Consider the following 24,565-nt stretch of genomic DNA (forward strand, 5'->3'; position numbering starts at 1 on the left):
ATGGGGGGAGTAAATTTTAAGAGACCTTGGACAGGGGTGGTAACAGAGAAACTCTAAGATAAGAGTTGGGAAAATGGGCACATCTTCCCAGAGTATGGCCACTGGGAGAGAGAGCCAATCACAGAGTAGGATGACGAGATTTTAGAATAGAGAAAAAAGGTTTAAACATCCCTAGATACAGCTTCTTTGCCCCTCTCAGGTACAGCACACCTGTGAGCCCTAGATTTCTTTAAATAAACTGTTCTTTACTTTCTTAAACAGTTTGCTTCTTTCTGCTTATCTTTAAAAGTCTGAATTCTTTTTTTATGAACTGTGGCAATTCAGAGCTAAATAAACAGTGCCCACTGTCTTCACCAGTTTCCTTGTTTGTGTCAGTAAAATGGCTATTTCCTTAGACACCTAGACAGGAAAACTTTTGGTCTTTTTTTTTTTTTAAAGTCGCTTTTTTTTTAAAAAAATATTTATTTATTTATTTATACAAGCACTGGGTACAGTCAGAAGTGCAGGAAGGTGAGAGAATTCACCAAGCCAGAGCGGGGAGCAGAGCAGGCAGAAGGACCGAAGTACACTGCTGAGGGTTGCAGCGGGCGGCGGGAGAGGTCTGCGCGCCATGTGGGACCCTCCTCTGGTGGCCGGGGAGCAGCCGGGGATCGAGCCAGCACTGCAGAGGCCGCAGGCAGCTTCACAACCCAGTGCTCAACCACTGCGCCACCGGGGAGGCCCAGTTTTGGTCATTTTTTATTTATTTCTGTCCTTCATTTTTTATACTCAGTAATTTGTTTAGAAGCTTCAGTTTAACACTGTTTTACTTTACTAACTTTGTCATCTGGTACTTTCCATTCTTTTGTGGCAATCCTCATATATATCTACTTTCTTTCATCCATCTGCCCATTTATCCATCCATACAGCTCTCCTGAGCTTCATAACCCCCCTATTTTCAAAATGATTTGAAAGAGTTCATAAAGTACAACAATGTAAAACAAAAATATTAAACTTCAAAAGAAAACAGAGTGGGACTCAAGCAATTGTTCTCATGTCTGATGTGTCAGAGTTAATAGAAAACTTCTGAAAAATACTGATATTCAGGACTATAAACAGAATTTTCGTTTAAATGGTCTGGAGCTCCCTAGATGATTCTAAAGTGCAGCCAAGGTTGAAAAATGTGTAGAATTGGACAGTCCACTTGATATGAGCTGATTACAAAATTTGAATTCTAAGTATGATTGCGAAAGGATGTATGCTGGGTAAAATATATCTCATTTTCTGACAAAACATTTCATTCTCCAGATTCAGACTCTCAAAGTATTATAATGAGTATGTTCTAGTAATGCAACAATAGCTACCCTTTATTAAGAGCTTACCATGTGCTAAACATTACACCAATTAAAGGAATTACCTTTTCTAAGTCTCACAACATGCCTATGAGGTGAGTATATTATTAACTTCACATTTCAGATAAGGAAACAGGGCTCTTGAGAAGTTAATTTGACAACCTTGCATACAGGTTCTCTAACTCCAGAATCCTGGTCTTAACCACTTCACTCCACCACCTCCAATGTGAATATACTGGGCAATGTTTCCAATTAATGTTTTGCAAAAAACATTGTGTTCAAATGGAGGTTCTTGGAAAATTAAAGTTGAAGAGTTAGCCTTAAATAATTTAACAGAAGCATTTTTGCAATTTGTTGAGGTAATATTTTATTTTCTGTTCGTGTAACTGCATACAGGGAGAGACACTGGTTCTGGAGGAGTCATATGTTAACATACCCACCAGATCTTCTAGAGTCTTCTCATAGGAACCTTGGGGAAGTCTGTTCTCCCCTGCAAGGTGAGGGCACAGAGCACCAGTGCAGGGGGTAGAGCTTGATCACTGGGCAGACTGTGACGATGCCCACAAGCTTTGTTTTTGGAACCAGGCTTACAAATGGGAAATGGAAGGTAGAGTAACAAGCCAATAAGGACATCTGCTTCAGGTGCTAGGTCCAGACAACAAGAGGAATGTGGGTTAGACTGGACAAGAGCAAATTCATGCACTCAAGGGGAGCATAAACACAATAGGTTGGGTGGTTCCAGAACCAACATCATAAACATGGGTGTGCCTTTGGCTGGTGTGTGGGAGGGAGGCAAAGATATTTAAAGAGTGAAAGGTAGGTACTGGGTCACAGGAAACTCATGATTATTTTATTAATGAAGGTTTCAAGTGGAAATACTTCATGTGGTTGAGTGAAGACAGAACTGTAGGATTTACATCCTACCTGAGTATAGGTACTTAGAATACTACCTCCAATATTGCATTTTTTTCAACTCTAATCAACACTACCCCCCAAAATGGGTCTTAAACACTCTTTTATCATATGTTAGCTCACAAACTATAAAAGACACTCTACTTCCTACTTTGGTCTAACTACCATTTGGGCTCCATTTTACCTTTTCAAGTTGGTTCCTCCAACTTTTCAACATCTTCCGATCACCTACATCAGATTGACTCACTGTTCCATAAATAACGACTTGGATTAAGTCTCAGAATCCAAAATCATGTTCATGCATTTTTTCTCATAATGACAACACTGATAATACAGCCTCATGGTAATGTGGTGTAATGGAGTCCAAAAGGTCTGAGTTTGAATGCCAGCTCTGTTGTATATTAACTGTGTGACCCTGGGCAAGGCACTGTGAGCTACCATTTCCTCATTGTAAAATAAACGCTATCACAAGGACATTGAGTGGTTGTGGTGAATAAGTTACACACCAAAAGGACAAGATCTAACATAGTAAATGGTTATAACAGGTATTCACTAAATGGATTTTATTACAGAAGGGCAATCTCCACCACTTTTCATTCTAAACTGACTTCCCATTTTCTTCTTTTTCTGGATCACAAAGATAATTTTAAGTTTTCTTTAACTCAAAGGTTAAAGATTTTCTGATAATGAAGCTATGGAAACAACCCAAAAATCCAAAAATAGATGACTGAATCAAGATGATGTGGTACATAGACACAATGGAATATTATTCAGCAATCAGAAAAGATAAAGTAATGACATTTGCAGGAATACAGATGGAGCTGGAAGTGATCATGCTCAGTGAAATAAGTCAGAAAGAAAAAGAAAAATAGCAGATGGTTTCACTTATAGGAGGAATGTAGAGGATCCAAATTAGGGATCAGGAAAAAAAAGTAATTGTAATAAAGTAAAAATCAAAATCAACAGGCAACTATAAACCAGAGATATTCTGCAGGGGGGATAAGGGAGTAGGATCAAAACAGGGGTGGGAAGAGCACAAGGGACTATGGTGATGGTTCACGAGTGAATGGGTGGTAGGAATTTCACAGGGACTATAACCAAGATGAAAATGCATACATTGTTAAAAAATAGAAAAGTGATGTAAAAATATATAAAATAAAATAATAATAAATAATAAAAACAAAAAGATTTTCTGATAATGAGAAGTTGGTAGACATCCTATTTTTTAAAAAGATTTACTTATTTATTTGTTTGTTTATTTATTTGTTTATTTATTTATACAAGCACTGGGTACAGTCAGAAGCGTGGGAGGGTGAGAGAATTCACCAGAGCCAGAGAGGGGAGCAGAGCAGGCAGAAGGACTGAAGTACACTGCTGAGGGGAGCAGCGGGCGGCAGGAGAGGTCTGCGCGCCATGCGGGACCCTCCTCCGGTGGCCTGGGAGCAGCTGGGGATCGAACCGGTGCTGCAGAGGCTGCGGGCAGCTTCGCAACCCAGCGCTCAACTGCTGCGCCACCGGGGAGGTCCGGTAGACATCCTATTAACATGGAATTTTTTTATTTTTTGGTTATTATCTGGATCATAAGAATGATAAAAAAAGATAAATTACTCTTCACTTTGGGCTGGAAATCAGGAGAGGATGAGAAAAACAGGTAGACAGTGTCCTCATAATGCTTGTGGAAATAAGTCAAGGAAGCACTTCTCTCTTTGTCCCACTAGGTGACAGTGAAAGCAAGCTGCAACCTAAATTTCCCCCCCAAAACCTCCAGATTCTTGTGTCACAAGGATGAGATGCTGACTGTTGTCCATTCCCTTCCCCCTTTCTTGTTCCTTTATAACTCTGGATAAATACCCCTGCACTCTGCCAAAGAGCAGGATGGTGGTCTTAAAGACATGTATCTGCAGCCCTCCTCCATTTGTAAACAAACTGCTTTCCTTCTCAAACTCTGTTTCCTTTCATTGGCTAAGGGAAGGGAGACAGACTGGTATTTGGTAATAGGCATATGGCCTGCTAACCTTACTTAACAACATGACAGGGTCTTGGTGGTAAGCAAGCCCCAACTACGGGATTCTTGCCTTGATCAGCAAGGGTACTTCAGAAGCAAGCTCTGAGCCCCTGCAGCGCAAGCCATGGCACTCCATCACTTGACTGTTGCAGGAGGGTGTGGTTGAAAGGAAACCACTGTGAATTAATCAGGACTGAGACTATCAACACAGAACTTTATTTAGCTCAGCAACAGAGTGATGAAATGACATTCTTCTCTACTTAAATTCCATCTCATCTTCTTGTCTGTGCACTCGGGGCTGCTGAGAGGGGCTGGTGGGGCTACTGTGCCTGCTGTGGGGGCGCTGCCTCACTCTCAGGAGCTGCACCAGCCCCTGCCTCCTGAGGATGGACCCGGTACTCACAGGACTTTAGGAGCCCCTGCAAATATAGCAGAACTCTGTTAATCTGATGTTAGCATTCAATAAAAGAAAAATGAAGCTGACAAGATGAGCCTTTTTTTCCTGATATCATTGATTTTTTATTTACAAATACAGATAATATTTGGAAAGGTTTTAAACTCAGGCTCAGAACCTTGCCAATAAAGTGAATTGGCAGTGGTGCACACATGCGCAGGTGAATGTAGCTTCTAAAGCCCTATTTTGTTTCTCAAGGCAAAATCACAGCATAAGTCATAAAATGTACGTCTCCTTCTCATGATAAGGCAATGAAATTTTCTCTTTTGCAAAAATCAGCTCTTCATTGTAGTAGCAAAAAGATGATGTGATTATAAAGTAAGGCCATAGAGGCATTTCCTCATTTTGTTTCTTCATTTTGTCCTGGAATAATTTGTATCACATCTTGTGATATTCCTTTATTATTAAAAAAGGGGAGTTTCTTAGCAAGCCTGCCTCTGTATTTCTTCTTCTGTTTTCCGTTATTTTTCATTAAACTTAAATCTGTTGAAAATGAAGGATTACTCAATCTAGCTTCAGCAACAAACAGAAAACTCTTTTTTGAGCCTTATTGCAAAGAATAGTTAATGAAGTTAATGAATAAACAGAAACTGTTGACTTATGAGAAACACTCTTATGGAGAAAGAGGATTTTTAGCTTTGTGAAGTGGGAGTAATTATATGGTATAGTATAGCCCATATTATAAACAGATGACAATTCATTGACTTTCCACTTTCCTCCCTCTGACCAGTCTGTCTTTCTTTCTATTGTTCTTCTTTGACCTTTGGAGATTATTATTATTTGCCCCATTAAGTTCACCATTCGATCTCTTGACTTTCTTTATTTTCTCATGGGTTCAGGAACCAGATGCCAGTTTATTTAGATTGTCAAAATCAGTGACACTTGTTTTAAGGTATAGATTTGTTATCAGAAAAGCAAATTATTTTGTCCATTTTCTGTGCCAGTTAGGAAAACTTGTGAGGCAGACTCAGAAAGGATTTAGATTCTTTTTAGTTTTACGTTGTCCATAGAGATTGACGGTGTTGGCATTGAGAGGATCACTACTTTCCTCTAGGCTCTTCTGAAGTTTTATGTGGTTTGGGACATGATATCAGGATATTGGGACAGTGGGGGAAGAGGGTGATAAAGTGCTAAAGAAATAACCAGGGCAGCATTACTTATACAACGCATCAGAAAGATCAAAATCATGAAATTCTTTCATTTCCACAGCTGGATTCATTTCATTAACTGGCTCCCAGGGGCGCCCGGGACATTTGGGAGAAGTTGTTTCTGGAAAATCAGATATCAGACTAAAGGAAAAGCTATTTGGTTCTACCTGGATGTTAGGGATCCAATCATCATCACTCTCTGTGGGAGCTGGTGATGGATTAGGCATCACCGCTGCAAAGAGATCTGAGTCCTGAAAGTCAGCAAAGGTGACTGTTACCTCTGGCTGGGCTAAAGAAGGAGTGGGCGTTGGCCCTTCTGTCTTCATTTGTGTCTGTGTAGAAGGTGTAGTGCTGTCTTCAGAAGAGATTGCCAAATGCTCTGTTTTCCTTCCTTTGTGCTTTCCATTGCTTTTGTTTTTATTTTTGTGTTTTCCATGGCCATGACCATGCTCATGTTTATGCCCATGGGCGTGGCCATGACCCCTTTGATGTCCATGGCCAAATCCATGTCTCCTTTGGGATTCAAGATCATAGTCAAGTTCCCGTTGATGTCCAACACCAAAGCCATGTCCCCTTATGTGTCCATGGCCTTGGCCATGCTCATGTTTATGGCCATGACCAAGGCCATGTTTTATTTGTTTTTTATGGGCCCTGCCATGCCCATGAGTGTGTTCTTGGCTTTTTTCTGAATACTGTTCTTCATCTTGTACAGGTATCATGGAAGTGTGTGGTGAACTTACAGTTGTTTCTTCTATTCCATCCATCATTGCTGATCGGAAAGGTGAAAAACCTGGAGGCCTTTTCCTCATCATAATCTAAACAGAAATATTAAGATGAATGCATTACTCTGAAAAGCACACTGTCAATGAAGAAAGAAGAGACAGAGACCAGGCAAGGCTAACTCAGTTACAGGGTGCTTGTCTTTGCCAGATTTTAAATACTATATTTTTATTCTGGAAAGTATGGGAATGAATAATATCCTTTCCTTTTTTGATTAACTATAATTTTTAGACATTAATTATTGTTTTTAATAATATACTAAAGCAAGCTGGGGAGTCTTTATTTCATCTGGAAAAAATATATAATATCAGGGTAACTTCCAAGCTTCTGATTATATAAATCTGTAACACATTATTAATTGATACAATTTCTATTACCAAAATTACTGCTTTCATCCTGAAAAGCTCTAACTGGCTCCATGAGTTGAACATATAGGCTTAACATATCCAGAAATACTTTCTTGGGGAGAACACTTCAAGACACGTCCATGCAGTCTTTGGGCTATATTGCTTGTGTTAGACTATGTATAACCAACGCAGAGCAAAAAAACCTAAATCAGCAAAAAGTAAAAAGAGGCAATTTGTAATGAAGATATGGATTTGTGGATTATTTATCCTTATACTGTTACTACCTGTGTGGTGGTTAAGGCAGGATTCAGTGGTATAAAGAGCACAGTTTTTGGAGTCTTGGCAAACAGGGTGGAGCCTGGTTTGATCTGGATTTGAACCAAGCACCACTTCTTCCAACTGCACACTAAAAATAACAGCATCTTTCTTGTAGGGTTCAGGAGGAAAATGTATTTGAACTTCTCAGTGCAGAGCGTAGGACTGAGGATGCACTTGGTAATGTTATTATTTACTCTAGGAGCATAGATCTTTCTAATTTTTAGTGTCTTATCTTGAGAATGGGGAAAATACTACTCACCTCCCAGAATTCTATTAAGAATTTTAAAAAATAATGAAAACTTATGCTTTTTATACTTGAATATGGGTATGATTCCCTGGGGATGGTGTCAAAATGCAGGTTTTGACTCAGAAGATGCAGCATGGGGGCTGAGATCTGCATTTCTCCCAAGATCCTGAGCTCTAAACAGAGGGCAGTGGAGTCCTGTTCCTCATCTCAGACACCCCAGGAAGGTGTGCAGCTAGTGTTAGCACTCCACAGCAGGGTCTGCACAGTATGAGGAGAGAATCTATCTCTCCCTGGACACTGGCAATGTGCGTTAAGATGAAATTAGTGTTAAGAGGTAATTAGATGAAACTAGTAATTAGATGAAACTAGTATTAAGAGGACTGCTGTTCTCATTTCCAGCCACAAAAGAGAGTAAACAGAGAAACATGAGATTTCTTCCCATTGGTAAAAAATAGTGACCCAATTCATTTCATTAATAGTTCATGTTAAACCCTGAATATCACTTTTCGAATGAGCCAAGATGAACCCAAGATGACTATAATCAGAATCATACCATTGTTTTTGGTTTACAGTTGACAGTCAGTTCAATTTTGTTCATCCAAGCATTACAGATTAGAGCTTTCTATCAAGAGAACAGAAGCCAAAAGAGAAAACACTGTTATTCATGAGATACTTAACCAAGTTTGAAACATCAAATAAGCTTCCAGGAAATAAGTAGACAATTGCATTACTGCTTACCCCTGGTTCTTTGGTCTCGCAACTACTAAAGAACTCTGTATTACTTTCCTTGGAACATGTGGTTTCCCTGGCTGTGAATTCTATATAGTATTTCTTTCCATCCACCACCTGGAAAATTAATTAGAATAAAGTAGGTATACAGCCTAAATAAAATTGTATCAAATATCTGCTTCTACTCTAAGGACAAAAAGAGAGAACACTGACATTTTGATTACATGCTAATTAGGAGCTATAACAAATCATTCAAATGTCTGACAGCAAAACTTCTGGCTTATATGCATGTGTGAAATATTTTACTATTGGCTGGTCCTATTTCTTTTCCTAATGGGAAAAGAAGAGCAGGATGTAATGTTTATAATTTTCTGAGTTTCATTGTTCAACAACTACAAAATTCACGGGTAATTCAAGGTTCAGGTTGTACTGGAATCTAAAAGGAGTAGGAAGAAAAACTTAAAACATTTTCTCTATACATGACTTGTCTTGCTAAATCTTGAAACAGAAAAACAGTCTCACTATGGATATTATGTTAATTAAATGACATGATTAGGAAAACTCTTTGGGTTTTCAGTTTTGCTTCTCTTAATTTAAAAAAAAATGTATTTATTTGTGAATACAAGAACTGGGGTACAGGCCAGAGGTGCAGGGGGTAAGAGGATTCACCAGAGACAGAGTGGGGAACAGAATAGGCAGACTGAAAATACATTGCTGAGGGGAGCAGCAGGTGAGACAGGAGAGGTCTGTTGCACCATGTGGGTAGCTCCATGGCTGGGTGGAGCAGGGGGGCGGATAGAACTGGTACTATAGAGGCTGTGGACAGCTTCACAGTACTATGTTTAACCCCAGGTGGCACCAGGGAGGCCCTCTTAATTTTTTTATATTAGAAAACTATTTTCATTGCCAGTGATAGTTTAAATCATGATACAATGCTGTTTTCCATTAAGCAATTTGTGGTTCAAGTCCTTTTCTTCTTTTCTGGAGGGTTGTAAAGAAGCACACAATTTATTTATTGTAAAAATTAAACTCATTGTGTTTTATAAAATACTCTGATTTCAACAAAATCACAATTGTGATATTTTCAACATTTATTAATGCTATTCCTGTATCTCTTACATACTTGAAAAAGGCACTTGATATAATGTTTTGAAATTATTTTAAAAAGTTAGCTGACATTACCCAATTCTACACCAAGTTATTGAGCACTTAATCCAGGATTTAAGTGTGTGTGTGTGTGTGCGTGTGTAAGAGAGAGAGAGAGATTATGCAGCTTTATAAAGGAATAATCACAGGGATCTGTGACCTTGAGGGATGATCATTATTGAAAAATGATCTGTAGAGTGAAGTTAGTGTAGAGTACAATCCCACTTTTTTTGTTAAGGCAAACCACAACATCTTCCCTATCTCTTTAATTTTTCTCTTTATGTTGATTTAGCAACTGAAGGTAAGTCATTTTCCTCAATACACAACATTACCTATTGTTGATCATCATTAGCATAAACAAACACACATATTCTATAATGTTAACTAGTTAATTTGCAATGACAGATATAACTTCTAAGAGGACTAGATAGTCATGCTTGAGAATAGCTGGTTCTCTCAAGACTAAAACACTGACATTCAATATATGGCATAGTTTTGGACTGTTCTGTCATCACTAAGAATAAAGGAATTTCACAAGAAAGCAGAAATACAAAGTGAGAACAAGTAGAATGACAAATAAAAGAGTAGCATGGTTTGGGATCCCCTTCAAGGAAACTTTATGTAGGTCATATGCCAGTGAAATCAGGACGAGGGTTGTGTCCAGGACAGAAATTAAGTGCCTGAGAAGTAGAGAGATTAAAGTGTCAGTTTTTGATTTATTTTAACACAGTTTGATTATTTCCCCAGGAAATTAGAAAGATGAAGTACACTGCTGAGGGGAGCAGCCGGAAACAGGAGAAGTCTGCGCGCCATGTGGGACCCTCACCCAATGGCCGGGGATCAAACTGCTGCGCCACTGGGGAGGCCCAAGCATGAACTTTTCTTAGTAAGACTTTTTGTCCAGATTATAAAGATAATGTTGGTTTGGTCTGACAGTTGGTTCTATTTTGATTATTTTGTTTAAAGCCTGTGTTTAAGGAAACCAGTTTTGAGGTTCTGTAATAATAATATGCCACAATTACATTAGGCTGTTGGAGCTGGAAGGGATTTTTTTTTAAGATTTATTTATGCATAAAAAAGAGCTGGGGTACAGGCCAGAGATGTGGGGGGTGAAAGGAACCACCAGAGACAGAGTAGGGAACAGAACAGGCAGATTGACTGAAATACATTGCTGAGGGGAGCAGCAGTGGAGACAGGAGAGGTCTGCCTCGCCATGTGGGTTTCTGCCTGGCCGTCCAGGGATGGAACTCGTGCTGCAGAGGCTGTGGATTGCTTCATGGTGCGGTGCTTAAGATCTTGCGCCACCAGGGAGGCCCTGGAGCTGGAAGGGATTTGGGCTCCACTCAACCAGCTACTTCTGCTACAGATGGGGCCAAAAAGACCGCATGAGCCTGAAGGACAGTCCAGGGGCATCCAGGACGTGAGTGGTTGGATAAGTGATAGAGCTGGGTGTCCTGAGCCCCAGACCAGGGCTCACCTTATCCTCTGCTGACAGGTGTGGAAGACAGAGGACACCCCAGTGGTTACCCCAGACAGGGAGATTGGGGAAAAATGACATGGATATGAAAATGTGAAGAGTCTGGGTAATAGCAACTCACTGTTGTGACTGAGCTCAAGGAACTAAGTATGTTACAATGAGAGATGAAATTAGAGAGGCATAAAATAAGTCTTCCCTTTTTTAGCCCTGAATTTGATTAATCATGTAACAGCTACTAGTATTTATATAGCACTTGAGAGTTTAAAAAGTGATGACCACATATCCCCTTATTTGATCATCACTGCAGACTTTACAGATAGAAAATGGAGAGACTATTCTGAGTGACTTGTTCAGGATCACACACTAAGCTTGCAGCGAGGTTATTATGTGAACTTCATATCTTTCAAATTTCATTCATCTGCTATATTATTTCCCAATCCAGAACCAAGATCTTGGTACAATCAGTAAGCAGTTTGCACCCAGGCTACAATATAACTATATTTGTAGCATAATTTACAGACCTGAACTGTGGCTTTTTTCACATTGTCAATCTTGAAATAGAAAGTTCCATTATTTTCTGCATTCAGCTTTTTGACAGAATGATTCAGAACCTCTTTCAATTCTGGACTGTCGACAGGGATCTCTTTGGGACAGTCTGCGCACTTTGTGGGAGTAATCTTCACCGCTGAAAGAATCAGGTTTTAAGGAAGTGTGTACAGAGAAGGAGCAATCTAGCCTTGCACCTGTCTCATTCATGATCCAGTATCCATTTACAGAGGGTCGTGTGGCTGCCCAAGGGTCGTGTGGCTGACTTTCTGGCCTTTGCCTGCTGCCTTTCCTCTTACTTCTCTCCTCTGACCCCAGGGTATTTAGGGAATCAGCCAATCAGAAGGTCTTAATGTCTCAACCAAAATGGTGTGCTTTACATAACTTATGTATTTTTGTTGTAGACTGTCAAAGGCAATTAATTCTTAACTTAAAGGGATCACTCTCTAATGGGAAAATTTTAAGTCCTTTGTTCCCGGTGAGCTGGCAGCTTCAGGAATGCTACTTACTGTGGAGTCCATACAACTATCTTGCAGGTGGGATAAAAGCCAGCTCTTGGTATAGAAATACTGACTTGATCATAAACTCAACCATTTTCCTGATTATAACATGGAGAGAGAGGAAAGAAAAACTTTAATTGAGAGGATTTTATTCTGAGCAGTTAAAAATGTGGTCAGCTTTACCTAACTGAACATCCCAGGGCTTAGGGACAACTCATAACAAGGAGGCCCAGCAGGCTCAGAGAACAGAAAGTTCCCCTTGTGGCACAATATCCCTTGTGGACCCCTGGGTGAGCACTCTCAGTTCCACCTGCTGCCACATAGCTGGGCAGAGATGGGGTTCAGCATTGTCAGAAGGGCTGAGATGGGGTACAGCATCCACAGCACGGCAGAGATGAGGTACAGTGTCCTCAGCAGGCTCTGAGGCCACATAGACTTTGCAGCATAGGGTGGGAGCCCCTGTCACAGCTGCTGTGTCATGACCAGAGTGGTGTGGCTCAGCATACACTACTGAAGCACCAATGTGAGTTTTCTCATACCTGGAAAATGTTCACAGTTCTGTGTGAGGGAAGAAATTCTTTGCGAAGTGTCCATGAATGCTTTATCTGTGCATTCAGCGAGATCCTGGTTTTAAAAAAGTACACAAGTGCATAAGTTAAAAAATGTTCTTAAGAAACTTTATACAAGTAGTGAAATAAATTTACTAATAGATTAACTTTACAATCTTTGCATAGAAAATGAAAGTCTAGTTTTAAAAAAGAATAAGAAACAGTTATGTAATAGCATCAAAAATAATAACACATACACATATACATAGAAATATGAAATAAGATGGCAAGGAAATCTAATGTAGAAATAATAACCATATAAATGAATGGCAACATTTTCATTTAGAAAGGCAAAGACTTTCAGATAAGTTAAAAAAATCAATTGTTTGTAACTTTAAGAAAAATATCTTGTAACAAACTATAGAAATGATCCGTGAAAGCTCCTTTTGGTACAAAATGGATGGATCTTGAAGTGATTGTGCAAACTGTAGTAAGTCAGAAAGTGAAAGACAGTTTTCTGATGGTTTCACTCACTTGCAGAAAATAGATGTAGAAAAAAAAATTGATGAAGCACAACAACGTCATTCTTAGGCTCTGTGAAGAATGTACTGGCTACTGGAGGGGGATCAGGGAAGCGAAAGGGGTTGAGGGACACAAAGGGGCTCGGGCATCGACTGGAGCCTTGGTGGCAGGTGAGTGAGGCATGCGCACATAGGGACGTTTCAACTTGCCCTCCTCAAATTATAATTATGCAAAACATTTGTAAACCAATAAAATAAACACTATGATATTAAAATAGAGTATCTTAAAAATAAAGAATAATATCTTATACTAGGATAAAGGAAACTGAAAGCAAATACAAACAAAAAAGGAGCAGAGTACTATTAATACTGGGAATAATAAGATTCAAGATAGCAAAAATTTCATGAAGGTAGTGAAAAGATTAAGTTATTCTTTTAAAAGAGACAGTCCAGAAGTATGGAATCAAAATAAAGTAGAAACTATAAACTATGTGAGTTGAAATGGATAAAAATAAATGCGGTAGGAGAACCTTATATGCGCTATTAATGAAGGAAGGCCGATGATAAAAAATATGGCTATAAAAGAGTTGAATAACATAATAAGCATTTATTTAAATGGCACTTTCATATAAAACACAATTTATAATACTTTTATAGCTAGAGCACAAAATAATTTAAATTACCTTTACATTAGGTCACAAGAAAGGTTGGTTTTGAAGATATAAATACCAGACCAGTAAGTCATATATTTAAATATACTTTGAAGCGATGGCTGTGAACAAATGGTGGCCTTGGAACAAAAATAGAGGACAGATCTTTCATATGAAACCACTATGGGAGAAATGTCATCTCAAATGTGCGTGGAAGGGAAGAAGCCTAAGATATCTGGTGTTCTCTTTGGGGAAAATCAGTTGGCTCCCTCAAATAAAATTAATTCCACATAAAATTTAAAACTATTTCTGAAAACATTGACAAATAGAAAGAAAACTAAAATAACTGCTGAACACATGGTGGAAGAATTTAGAAGGAAAATATCAATAGATTTGGTCACTTATAAACAAAACTATTTGTAAGTCAGAAGTATTTAATGAAAACTAAAATGTAAATAACCGAGGACACACAATAAAGCACTGATCCCTTTATAATATGAATGCTGTTTCCCAAATCATTCAGATTTATCCCACTGTATTTTTATGACTGATGCAGTGAAACAGGACAGGTTTCTCTTCCTGCCACATCAGATAAGCATTCCTATCTGTTGCATTTAACACGTTTATATTCTTTAAGTCCAAGGAAAGGGAGTTAAAGAGCAGTTGCTGACAAAGCAAGCTGGCGCCCACCGGAAATCTCAGAAATGTCTGTATGCCTGCATCAAAAGGACTTACTGACCTTTCCCCCCTTTTCCCTTCCCATTTACAGACCCTTGCTCATCTCCCCTTTTTTTCCCTCTGTATAAATAACCCTGCACTCTGTCAAAGAGCAGGACAGTGGTCTTTCTGCTGTCCTCCTCAGTTTGTCGACAAATTAAATTACTTTCCTTCCCCTCAAACTTTGTTTCTTCTTATTGGCTAAGGGAAACTGAGGCCAGCATTTGGTATCAACTCTGTGTATATAGTTTTATGTGAAACTATTTTGTTTATATTAACCATTTTACTATGTCACAAAAAACTGAAGTTTTTGATTGATTAATCAAACTCTTCAACTTAATTTTTGATGGCTGCATCATCTTCTATTTTATGGATATACTGTCATTTACTTAACTACTCCATAATGTTGAAAATAATTTATTTTCCAATGTTTTCCTAAAAATAACAACACTGAAATTAGGTTCTTGCAGTCCTTTTTTTTTTTTTGCATTTAATAAAATTTTAGGTGTAGAATTACCATTGATAAAGCCTTTGCAACAATCATTTGCTTAAAGCACAGACTTCTGCTAAAATGCAAATACTCCAGAGAAAGTTATGCCTTAGCCATCTTTTTTTATTTTTTTAAGATTTATTTATTCATGCATACAAGAACCGGGGTATAGGCCAGATGTGCAGGAGGGTGAGAGGATTCACCAGAGACAGAGTGGGGAACAGAACAGGCAGACTGACTGAAATACATTGCTGTGGGAGCAGCGGGTGAGACAGGAGAGGTCTGCCACGCCATGTGGGATTCTTGCCGGCCAGCTGGGATCGAACCCACACTGCAGATAGCTTCACAGCGCTGCGCTCAACCGCCTGCACCACCAGGGGAGGCCCCTATGCCTTAGCCATCTTAATATGCACTGACTACTGCTACCCAGATTAACATAATTAACATAATATCTTGTTCAAATAATAAAATATCATACTGGAAAGGGTCACTAGGGATAGAGACTCAGGATATGTTTATTAAAGACAAAAGGAGGGGAAGGAAGGTGACAGTACCAACAGAGGAGCTGCCTTGAATGGGCATCTGAACACCAGAGGGACAGAGCATGTGGGGAAGGAAAGGGAGGAAAACTTGAAGATGGGGAAAGATAAACTTGACAATGATGTCGCATTGTCTCACACTATTCCCAGTCCCTGGTTATCTCTGTAAGTGCTTATTGCTAGATGTGCAAACTCTTTGACCATGTAGGTAAGGGCATATTGACCAGTGATGTGACCTTCAGCCTTCCCAAGGGACCGTGAATGACATCTAACATTTTAGTGGCCGAATTCTAACACAGCTGGAGAGTTCTCCTGTAAACCCTGGACACACAATGCTAAAAAGATTATAATTAGATCGTTGCTTACTTACGCCATCTGACAGGATCTGGCAGTCTGGAGTTAATAACGGAAAGTCCGCCTTGGAACAATTTGTTTCCATAATTGAGTAAGAAATGTCGAAGTTCCATCCAGCAACCACCTGGAACAATTTTGGATCAAATATTTAAATGGCAGTTGAAACATTATTCACAATGTTATGAAGATACTGCCTCACATATCATAAACACCCAAGAAGTATCAACTGTAATTATTAATAGACAAAAGTCATTACTAAAAAATATCGAGCATTTTATGATTCACACAACCCTTATCACAATATACATACATTCATCTGAAAATGAAAAGCAGTATATAGTTGGAGTTACTATGGATACTCAGCCAGGATGCAGGAAAATATTTTCTATTGCGTTTTGTGAAGTAATGCTATACTGGATAGATTAAGAAAACTTAGAGCTCAAGTAACCTTTAGGTCCTCAGGCCCTTGGACTAGCTGGCAATAACATTTCTCTTGCTTTAATGTGGGCCAGTCCTGCCATCATAGCTGGATATGGACATAATTGAGCAGCTCATGTATCCTTCAGGAAGGCAAATTGGAAGGCGGAGCAAAAGCAGGGAATGTTGCCAGCCAAAGCTGAGTCATCATGATTAAAGTTGTGCTACAATGGACCCAGCCAATTGTCAGCCAAGGCGTAGTAATCTGAGGCAATGAAAGGATGTTCTATAGATATTTGCTTCCCCACGAACCCCCAGTAATACAGAAACTAATTTAGAGGGTGCCTGGAAAGCAATGCCAACTTTTTTAAAGGTAGAATTTAATATTTTGGAGCCATGTTTGTCTCTTGATAGCTAGGTGGTGTTAGAGTTTTCTTAAAACCTTCAGGCCAGAATGACTTCTTTCACCAGCTCTGGAAAGAACTTCTAATGCTGACCACCCTTTCATTCCAAACAAATCTCCAAGCAGGGAGCCTGACGAGCCACCGCAGAGCCTTTACATGTTGCAGTTTCCTTCGGTCACTTTGACCGAAGAGGACACAGAAGGGCCTCCCCTGCAGCTGTGGAACCCCGTGTTTTTGTTCAGCCAATAGTTTACTTCAGTTGATGAAATCCTAAGCACAAAAATCTAACAAATTTTAACAATACTGTGCAAAATGAAAAATGAAAGAACAAACCTGTTTATAAGCACTTTTTACTTCTTTAAGAGCAAAGAGGTGGGAATGCGAACTGTGGTTGTTAAAATGCATGATGATTTGATTCAGGGCATGGTGCACATGGGAGTCTGCAGCTGATACTGGGTACTTGCAACCCAGGCAGTTGTACCGGGTCATCAATATGGGGCCCTCCCCTTGACAGAGAGCAGGCAAAAGAAGAAGAAGTATTAATGGAAAAAACCAGCAAGTCAGACAATCTAGAAGGTCCTGTTAAACAAACTTTATAGTAAATCCAGGTATGAATTATTTTTATTCAGAGAGAAAAAAACTGCAATTTCCTTCGGACTGTCTTAGATGTATAGTATAGCATTGTGCACAATTATTTTATGGTTATTTTAAAGTCCTTTAATTATAGGATACATGAATTTATCCTACAAGATATGAAAACATTGCAGTTTTTTTTTTTGAGTATTAATTAAAGCTCTATGAAGATTGACTTGGGGTATAACACTTTTTGTAACTTTGCAATCCACCAAACATGCCTTTTGCCCCTGCTGTGATGCCAGGTGTGAGTCCCCATGTGGGGTTCTGGTAGACTCCCCATGCCTGAGCATGCAAGGTCCAAACTGGGTCAGGAGACGGGCAGTGTCTGACAGCTCTGCTGGCAGGACAACTCAACTCCCCTCAAATATTACTTGGCTTTCTCTCCATAAGTATGTGTGTCAGTCCCCTCAAATATTACTTGGCTTTCTCTCCATAAGTATGTGTGTCAGGAAAACGATTTATGAGGTGAAAACTCATAGTCCATGCCCCACTTGCAGATGTTATGTTGAATCAGAAAAATGGGTAAAGTTAAAAAACTAGAGAGGAATTGGATCTGAAATTGAGGAATTCCTGATGGAAGAATGTGGAAAGATGAAGACAGGATTTGAAAGGGGTAATGGAAAAAACAAACAGACAAACAAACATAAGTGGGTTCTGACTTCAAAGAAGCTCTGACTGGGGGTGAGAGAAAAGAAGCAGCCTTTTCAGGGTGAGAGGAGTAGGGAAAAATATAAAACCAATTTTTCTGGGAACAAAATGGTTTTCTTCTTTGCCTTAAATTTTTCTAGCATTTCCAAAGAGATTTCTTTAGCTAAAGATTTAAAAACTTTGAATTCTGAAACTCCACTGACCAAAAAAACTTTCAGATAAGGGACTATGAAACTAAAGGAATTTCCAAAGCTGTGGCAAAGAGCGTTTTCTCTCATAGTACATAATGGTCTATTCTGGATAATGTTATAATTTGCTTATGAGAGAAAGTTCCTAAACTGAATAAATAAAAAACTACTCCAAAAAAAAAAAAGAATTTAATTACTTATGGTTTCTTTTCTGTTTTGGACTGTTTTTCTTTTCTTTCTTTCTTTTTTTTTTGGGGGGGGGAGGGGGCTGTTTTTCTTCGAATGTGACTTTTTTACAAGAACCAGAACTCCAGGAGTGTAGTTTTCGTGGCTTTCATATGGACAACTAAGGCCAACACAGAACAGCCACCACTATGGTGATGTTCTGTAGTGAGATGAAGATGCTGTTTCAGGGCCTCATTTTCTAAACTCAGTGGTGCAGACGATAAATCCCAGCAGAGTTTTTGTGATTGACATCACTTAAATGTGACCATTTTTTCCTCCTGGCACCTCTGTTACATTAGGGAAGGTACTAATAGTGATGAAATGTGTTGACAAATTGCTCCTAATTATATATGTAAGGCGTTTTTTTTTTTTTTTTATCTGGGGTCTATTCTACCAACTCTGCTAATTATTAGTTGTGGGATTTTGGGCAAGATACTAAATTGCTGTGGGTTTCAGTTTCTTCATCTGTAAAATGGAATGTTAATATTTTCCTTATAGAGGACTAAAGGAGCTACTATAGATTAAATGACACATAAATGCTCAACAAATGCTAACATTACCTGAATCCTGATTATAATTAATACATTAGTATGATTGTACCTTCAGGTACATCATCTAGCATTCTTCTGCAACAATCCTGGTACTTGGAAGGCCACTTGTTATCCCCTTTATAAGACGATGAAAAAGGAAAGCCGAGAAGGTAAAGAAGTTTAAAGAATATGGGCCCAGTCTGACCTCAAGCTTTTTCCTCTCGGGGAAGGGGCCTACAACGGAAGGCAGGACTCCGCACCCCGACCCCACTGCACATCTATACAATGCAGCACTGCAGGGAGAGGGTGGGGGTAGCACTGCGGTGGTGACTGGCAGCAGCCTGGGCCCAGGTCAGGAGAGTGGGGTTTTATCCACCCCACTCTCCCTGAGGCTGCAAAAGGCACAGCTCCTGCTGCCCTCCCTGCAGGAAGGGGGCACTGCCCGGGCTCTGCTCCAGGCACACAAAAATGACTGATTCTCCCCCTAAAACAGCCCCACTGGATGTATCTACTACCTGGAGTGATCTGGCAGGTCTGGGTAGCTATGGTGAATTTATTATTCCTGGATTTTGCCACGGTGACTGTGCATTCTCCTGTAGACTAAAAAAAAAAAAAAAAAAAAAAAAAAGTTATAAAAGACACCATTTATCTTAATCTTTCAGATGAGGACATCCACTTAGTACTAACACTAAATACAATTTCATCTTAAAAAAATGGCTTGTTAAGATTTTTCCTAACAGAATTCTGAGGCAAAAGAATGAATGTTTGTATAATGGAATGATCATTTTTTACCAATCACTGACATTCATGACAGCTTGGAGGAGAGGCACTATAAATGGTGAGGCTTTAAATCTCAGTCTTTGCTTTGAGGCCTGGAAATACTTCCTTTTTTAACAAAATATACACAGTGCATTAGAACCAAACTTCTAACTCTCCTCTTGATGTACCTTTCAGTTTCCATGTTCAAACTGCGTAGAAGATGCCCATGTTTCACACTGAAGAGGTGAATGCAATGACAGTGAAAACACTAGCTTGTTGCTGAGAAGATCCCATCTGCAATCTCCCTGAATTGAGGCAAAACAACCAGCTGTGGAGTGGCAAGCCCTTGTCAGGCATTTGGTTAAGATAATCGCTACTATGAAAACAAAGTCCTTTGCATGAGATGTCTCCTTTCCTCCTCCCTCCATCCATGGGGTCCCTGTGAACTCTTCCTTTACAGGGGAGGAGCCAGTTCAGAGTGGTCAGCTAGCTGGAGGCAGGGAGGTTTCCAGCTTAGGCCTGTGAAGGGAAGGGCCCCACTCCCCTCTCACCAGCCCTTGACCTGTGCCCAAGGGCTCTGATGTCTCTGGGCCTGTCCACGTGTCCCAGGGGGTCAGCAGAGTCGCCTTCTCAAGGGGAACTTTTCTCGTGTCTAACCACTGGCCTCTCCCTGCCCTTTATGTCTATGTGGCAACACAGACATCAAGCATGGGACTTTTCTGTACATTTGATGGTTCACGGGCAACCTCAGAAACAGACTCACAATATTTCTCATCCCAGCACCAGAAGAAATTTCTGGTAGTCTTGACACAGAAAACCAGAGGTTTGGAAATAGCTGACACACTTACAGCATCCGCAGATTGTTTGTAGTCACAGTTCTGCCAGGATTTGCCACTTTGAACAGGACAGTCACCCTCCTTGACTTGGTACTTGAAGGAATAATATTGGTTCAAGTCATCCTGGAAAAAGGAAACCAAAGATACAAAAGGTTCATCCTACTGATGTGACCCAACAGTGAATCATTTGAGTATGGTCTGTCGTGGTTAGGAATATTCAATAATGGTTTGATACAATTGGAGCCAAACATGCATTAAAAATGCCAAAAGTTACAAATATTTACTTAGACAAATGTTCATAATGTATATACATATATTTAATATATGTATACATATTATATGAATATGAGTTAATTGATTTATTCAACAAATTGAGCAATTATTTGCCCAGTATTGGGGATATAGCAGTTAACAAATTTCTTCTATGAATATATGTTTATACTTATATATACACTTATATGTATATAATTATACATATAATGTATATAATTATATGTATATAATTCATATACATATAATTATATGTATATATTCATATATATAATTCATATAATATATATATATTTGAGTTACAAAGTAGTATCCATAGCATTAGGTCATATTTGTAGAAATCAGTTTATATATAGATATGTGATTTTTAAATGTCTGAAAAATTGTGCTACAAAGGGGTTAAAATGTCTCTCAGTGGTAGAATCACAGCTGTCTTTCACTTTCTTCTTTAAACAAACATTCCTGAATTGCCAAGCTGTTTTTTAAACAAAAATATATTAGTTTTATAGTTAGATAACAAACAAATTAAAGGGCTTTTTTCACTTTTGCAAAAAATGATAACAGTTATTTCTGGATAGTAGGATGGATTTAGGTGAGTTTAGTATGTTTATTTGCATTTTGTATTTACTGTCAACATTTGAATCATGTCATAATGGTAAATAAAACTTTTAAAACTCAAAGGTGGTGAATTGGATGAGCTTTCAAATGCACAATCCTGGCATGTAGGACCTCAGAGGTGGTGTTGTCCAGCCCTCCACTTTGCAGGTGAGAGCCAGGAGGCCAGCATTCACGGCAGGAGGAGGCAGCCTTGCCACCTGGAGAAGCAGAGGCTGAGGGTCCTGGGCTTCTGACACCCAGGAGCCATTCTCTCAGAGCCTGGTGGGTCATAACCTTAGCACCTGGAGGGGCTGGAGTCAGACAGGCCCTCTCTGAGGTCCACTCCAGGTCTCAGATTTCAATGTGGGTGGTGGTCACACTGGAAAGGAGAGATAAGTGATTCTACAGATATTTTTGAATGAAAGTTGACATCTGCCATGGCAGCCAGTGAAGATGCCACCAACACACTGGACAGACCTAGAAGCAGAACTCCTGCCTGAGGACTCTAGATTATGGAACCACATGACTCCTTTCATTTTCAGAAAAAGCTGTCCTCCTGGGCTTTTGTCTTAATCCTCATGTCAAATGACTGATTTTATTATTCACCAAAGTAAACAATTAAACAGCTATCACAGAGACACAGTATTTTACAGTGAAATTCATTTGAGAGATTTATATTTCTGATATGAAATTTCTTATCAGAATTTGTCACCAACCTGCATACATCAATCAGTGATTAAAAAAATATTAAAAACCACCCAGAATACAGCTGTTACCCTTGATGTATTCAGGCAAATGGACCTCAAGGTAGATACTTTGTTTATGGCATAGAACCATGCTAATCTCATTTCAGGCTTAATTTAGACCTAACTCCCCCTCTCTCACAGCTTTATTAAAGTATAACTGACAAGTAAAAATTATATATATTTAAGGTATACAACATAAATTGATTTATGTGTACATTGTGTAGTGATGACCAGGCACAAGCTAATTAATACATTCATTGCTTTTTAATGGTAAAAACATTAAATATCACTTTTAAACAAATTTTAAATCTAAAATACAGTGTTATAACTGCAATCATAATACTATACATCAGCTCCTAGAATTTTCCCAACTTACAACTGAAAGTTTATACCCTTTGACCAAAATCTCTCCACTTTGCCTACTACCCGGCCCCTATAAACACCATGCTACATTCTGCTTCTGTGAATTTGACTTTTTTAGATTCTGTTATAAGTAAGGTCATATAGTATTTGTAGGAGTTCCCCTTATGAACTCCTCCCCAGTTGAGGTCTGGAGGTTTTTTAACAGTCACCAGCAAGTTCTCTCTAGCAAGTCCCTTTCAAATGACTGCATCTACCTTTGTTCTACTTCACCCCAGGATTCTGCCTCTCTTCCCACCTGGGGAGGCAGCCTTGGTGCCCAAGGACTAGTCATCCCTACCCCTCACCACCAGTCAGAGGGCGGTGGTCCCTTCTAAGGGCTATAAACTTTTACCTCGGTTTTCAGTTCTGTTGATTGGTGGGGGGAGGGGAGGAGGGAGAGGAGAGTGTGGTGGGGAGGGGGGAGGGTGCCTGGGCTCCAAGTGAAAGCAAATTTCAAATGCTGTCAGGGTTTCATAGCATACTCACAATCAGGGTGACATTACTTATACGGTACAATACAAACTGGTTGCCACTTTTGTTTCCATCATTATATTTCTTCAGCGCAGCATCCACAGCCTTAAATACATCCTCATCATCGCAGCCAATTTCCTGTGAGAAGGACTCCTGGCTCAAACTTGATAGCAGCCTGGAGCAGAGGAAAAGGATGGTAATTAATCTCATGACTTAACAGTCTCCTAAGTGTTGAGGATATCTCCCCAAGAGTTGGAACTTGATTTTAACTACCTCCAGCCTCTTATTTCCTCTGCCTTAGCACTCTGGGGCGCTGATTGGATCCCTGCTCCCGTACACTATTTGCCCTATTCCAAAAGGACAAATGACTCTGCTGGGCTGTCCAAGCATTACAACACTGGGGTTATTGACCTGCTTGTTTGCATTTGGGAGGCCTGTGGGCACATAGCTCATGTTCCAGGTAATTGCATAAATTTATATAGCAAATCAGAGCAGAATCTTATAAAGGAGGAAGAAAAAACCCTAACCACCTCTGTCATCCCCATGGAACTGCATGTGGTAGCAATGCAACAGTGACTACAACATGCAGACAACTTTCAATATCATGGCAGCACTGTTTACAATAACCTAGATATGGAAACAATCTAGGTGCCCAGACAGAGACAAGTGGATCAAGAAGATGTTGTATATACACAAGGACTATTATTCAGTGAGCAGATAAAGTCCAACTTAAAAACTAACCCTTGAAAGTTGACTGTAGAAGTGAGGAATCTGGGGAGAGGGAGGGAGAGAACAGGGTAGGGAGGAGGCACAATGGGCTAAGGTCGTGTGGACAATGGGTGCTTTGCTGGTGGATGCACTACAGTAATTACACCTGAAGGGGGCAATCTGACAATTCCTAAAATATGAACAATGAATAAATCAACATTACCTCTATCAAAAAAGTTATTTGTAGGATATTTAGCTGCAGAGAAGCGGGCTGCTACCGAGCATATTGCATGCTTGGGATCCAAAAAACAGGGCATAAGCAAGTGTCAGGCATTCCACACCATGACAACAGAGCAGCTGAAAATAAAATGTGAGTGTCCTATCTATTCTCTGTCCAAATCAGCCTTTCTCCACTCATTTGTATTAGTTCTGGGAGGGAAATTCTCCCCAGGTGAGGAGACAGGGGGAAACAGAGAGGATAGGTTGAATGAATCTCTATCCTTGCTTCTTGTTTCTGCCTTGGTGGATATGTATATCTTTCACTCACTGGGCCGAAGCAAACTTTTTGATAATAAGGCCATTGGGGGTGGGGGGGAGGTCTAAGGTTGGCTAAAGACGTGGGCTAACCCTCAGTAGATGTTTGTCCTCAAGTGTTATTTCCCCCTACCCCTTCCTTTCCCCCAGCCCCTCTAGTTCCCAAGAAAGGATGTTTGACTTATTTGTTGTTGTTTATGGAGTCTCTGGTTTGATGATTCAGTCTCCTTGAGAGTCCCTGAAGAAAACGGGTCAAGGTGTTTTGAACAGTGGCCTTGTAACAGAGTGGCAGGAACATGAACTTGGCAGTAAGTACAACCTTGATTCCAATCTAGCTCTTCAACATAATTGCCAAGTGATCTTAAGCAAATCAAGGTCATATAGCCTTCCTCACCTCACTTTTTTTTTTTTGTAGAATGTGGAAAATTATAATAG

At 39.6% G+C, this 24,565-nt stretch overlaps 1 protein-coding gene across 1 annotated transcript; it reads right to left on the reverse strand.

Annotated features, from left to right (window-relative positions):
• Positions 1-5,855: 5,855 nt before the first annotated feature.
• Positions 5,856-23,098, reverse strand: LOC311170327 (kininogen-1-like; the record flags this gene model as incomplete). The annotated part of the gene is made up of 8 exons (XM_084232703.1): positions 5,856-6,665; positions 8,197-8,388; positions 11,416-11,579; positions 12,480-12,564; positions 15,776-15,883; positions 19,189-19,407; positions 20,415-20,525; positions 22,904-23,098. The coding sequence occupies 8 exons, from the start codon at positions 23,096-23,098 to the stop codon at positions 5,856-5,858; spliced, it is 1,884 nt and encodes a 627-aa protein (XP_084088829.1).
• Between the last annotated feature and the right edge of the window lie 1,467 nt (positions 23,099-24,565).

The sequence above is a fragment of the Talpa europaea genome (assembly GCF_964194135.1).
Source record: "Talpa europaea genome assembly, chromosome: 4".
Classification (NCBI taxonomy): domain Eukaryota; kingdom Metazoa; phylum Chordata; class Mammalia; order Eulipotyphla; family Talpidae; genus Talpa; species Talpa europaea.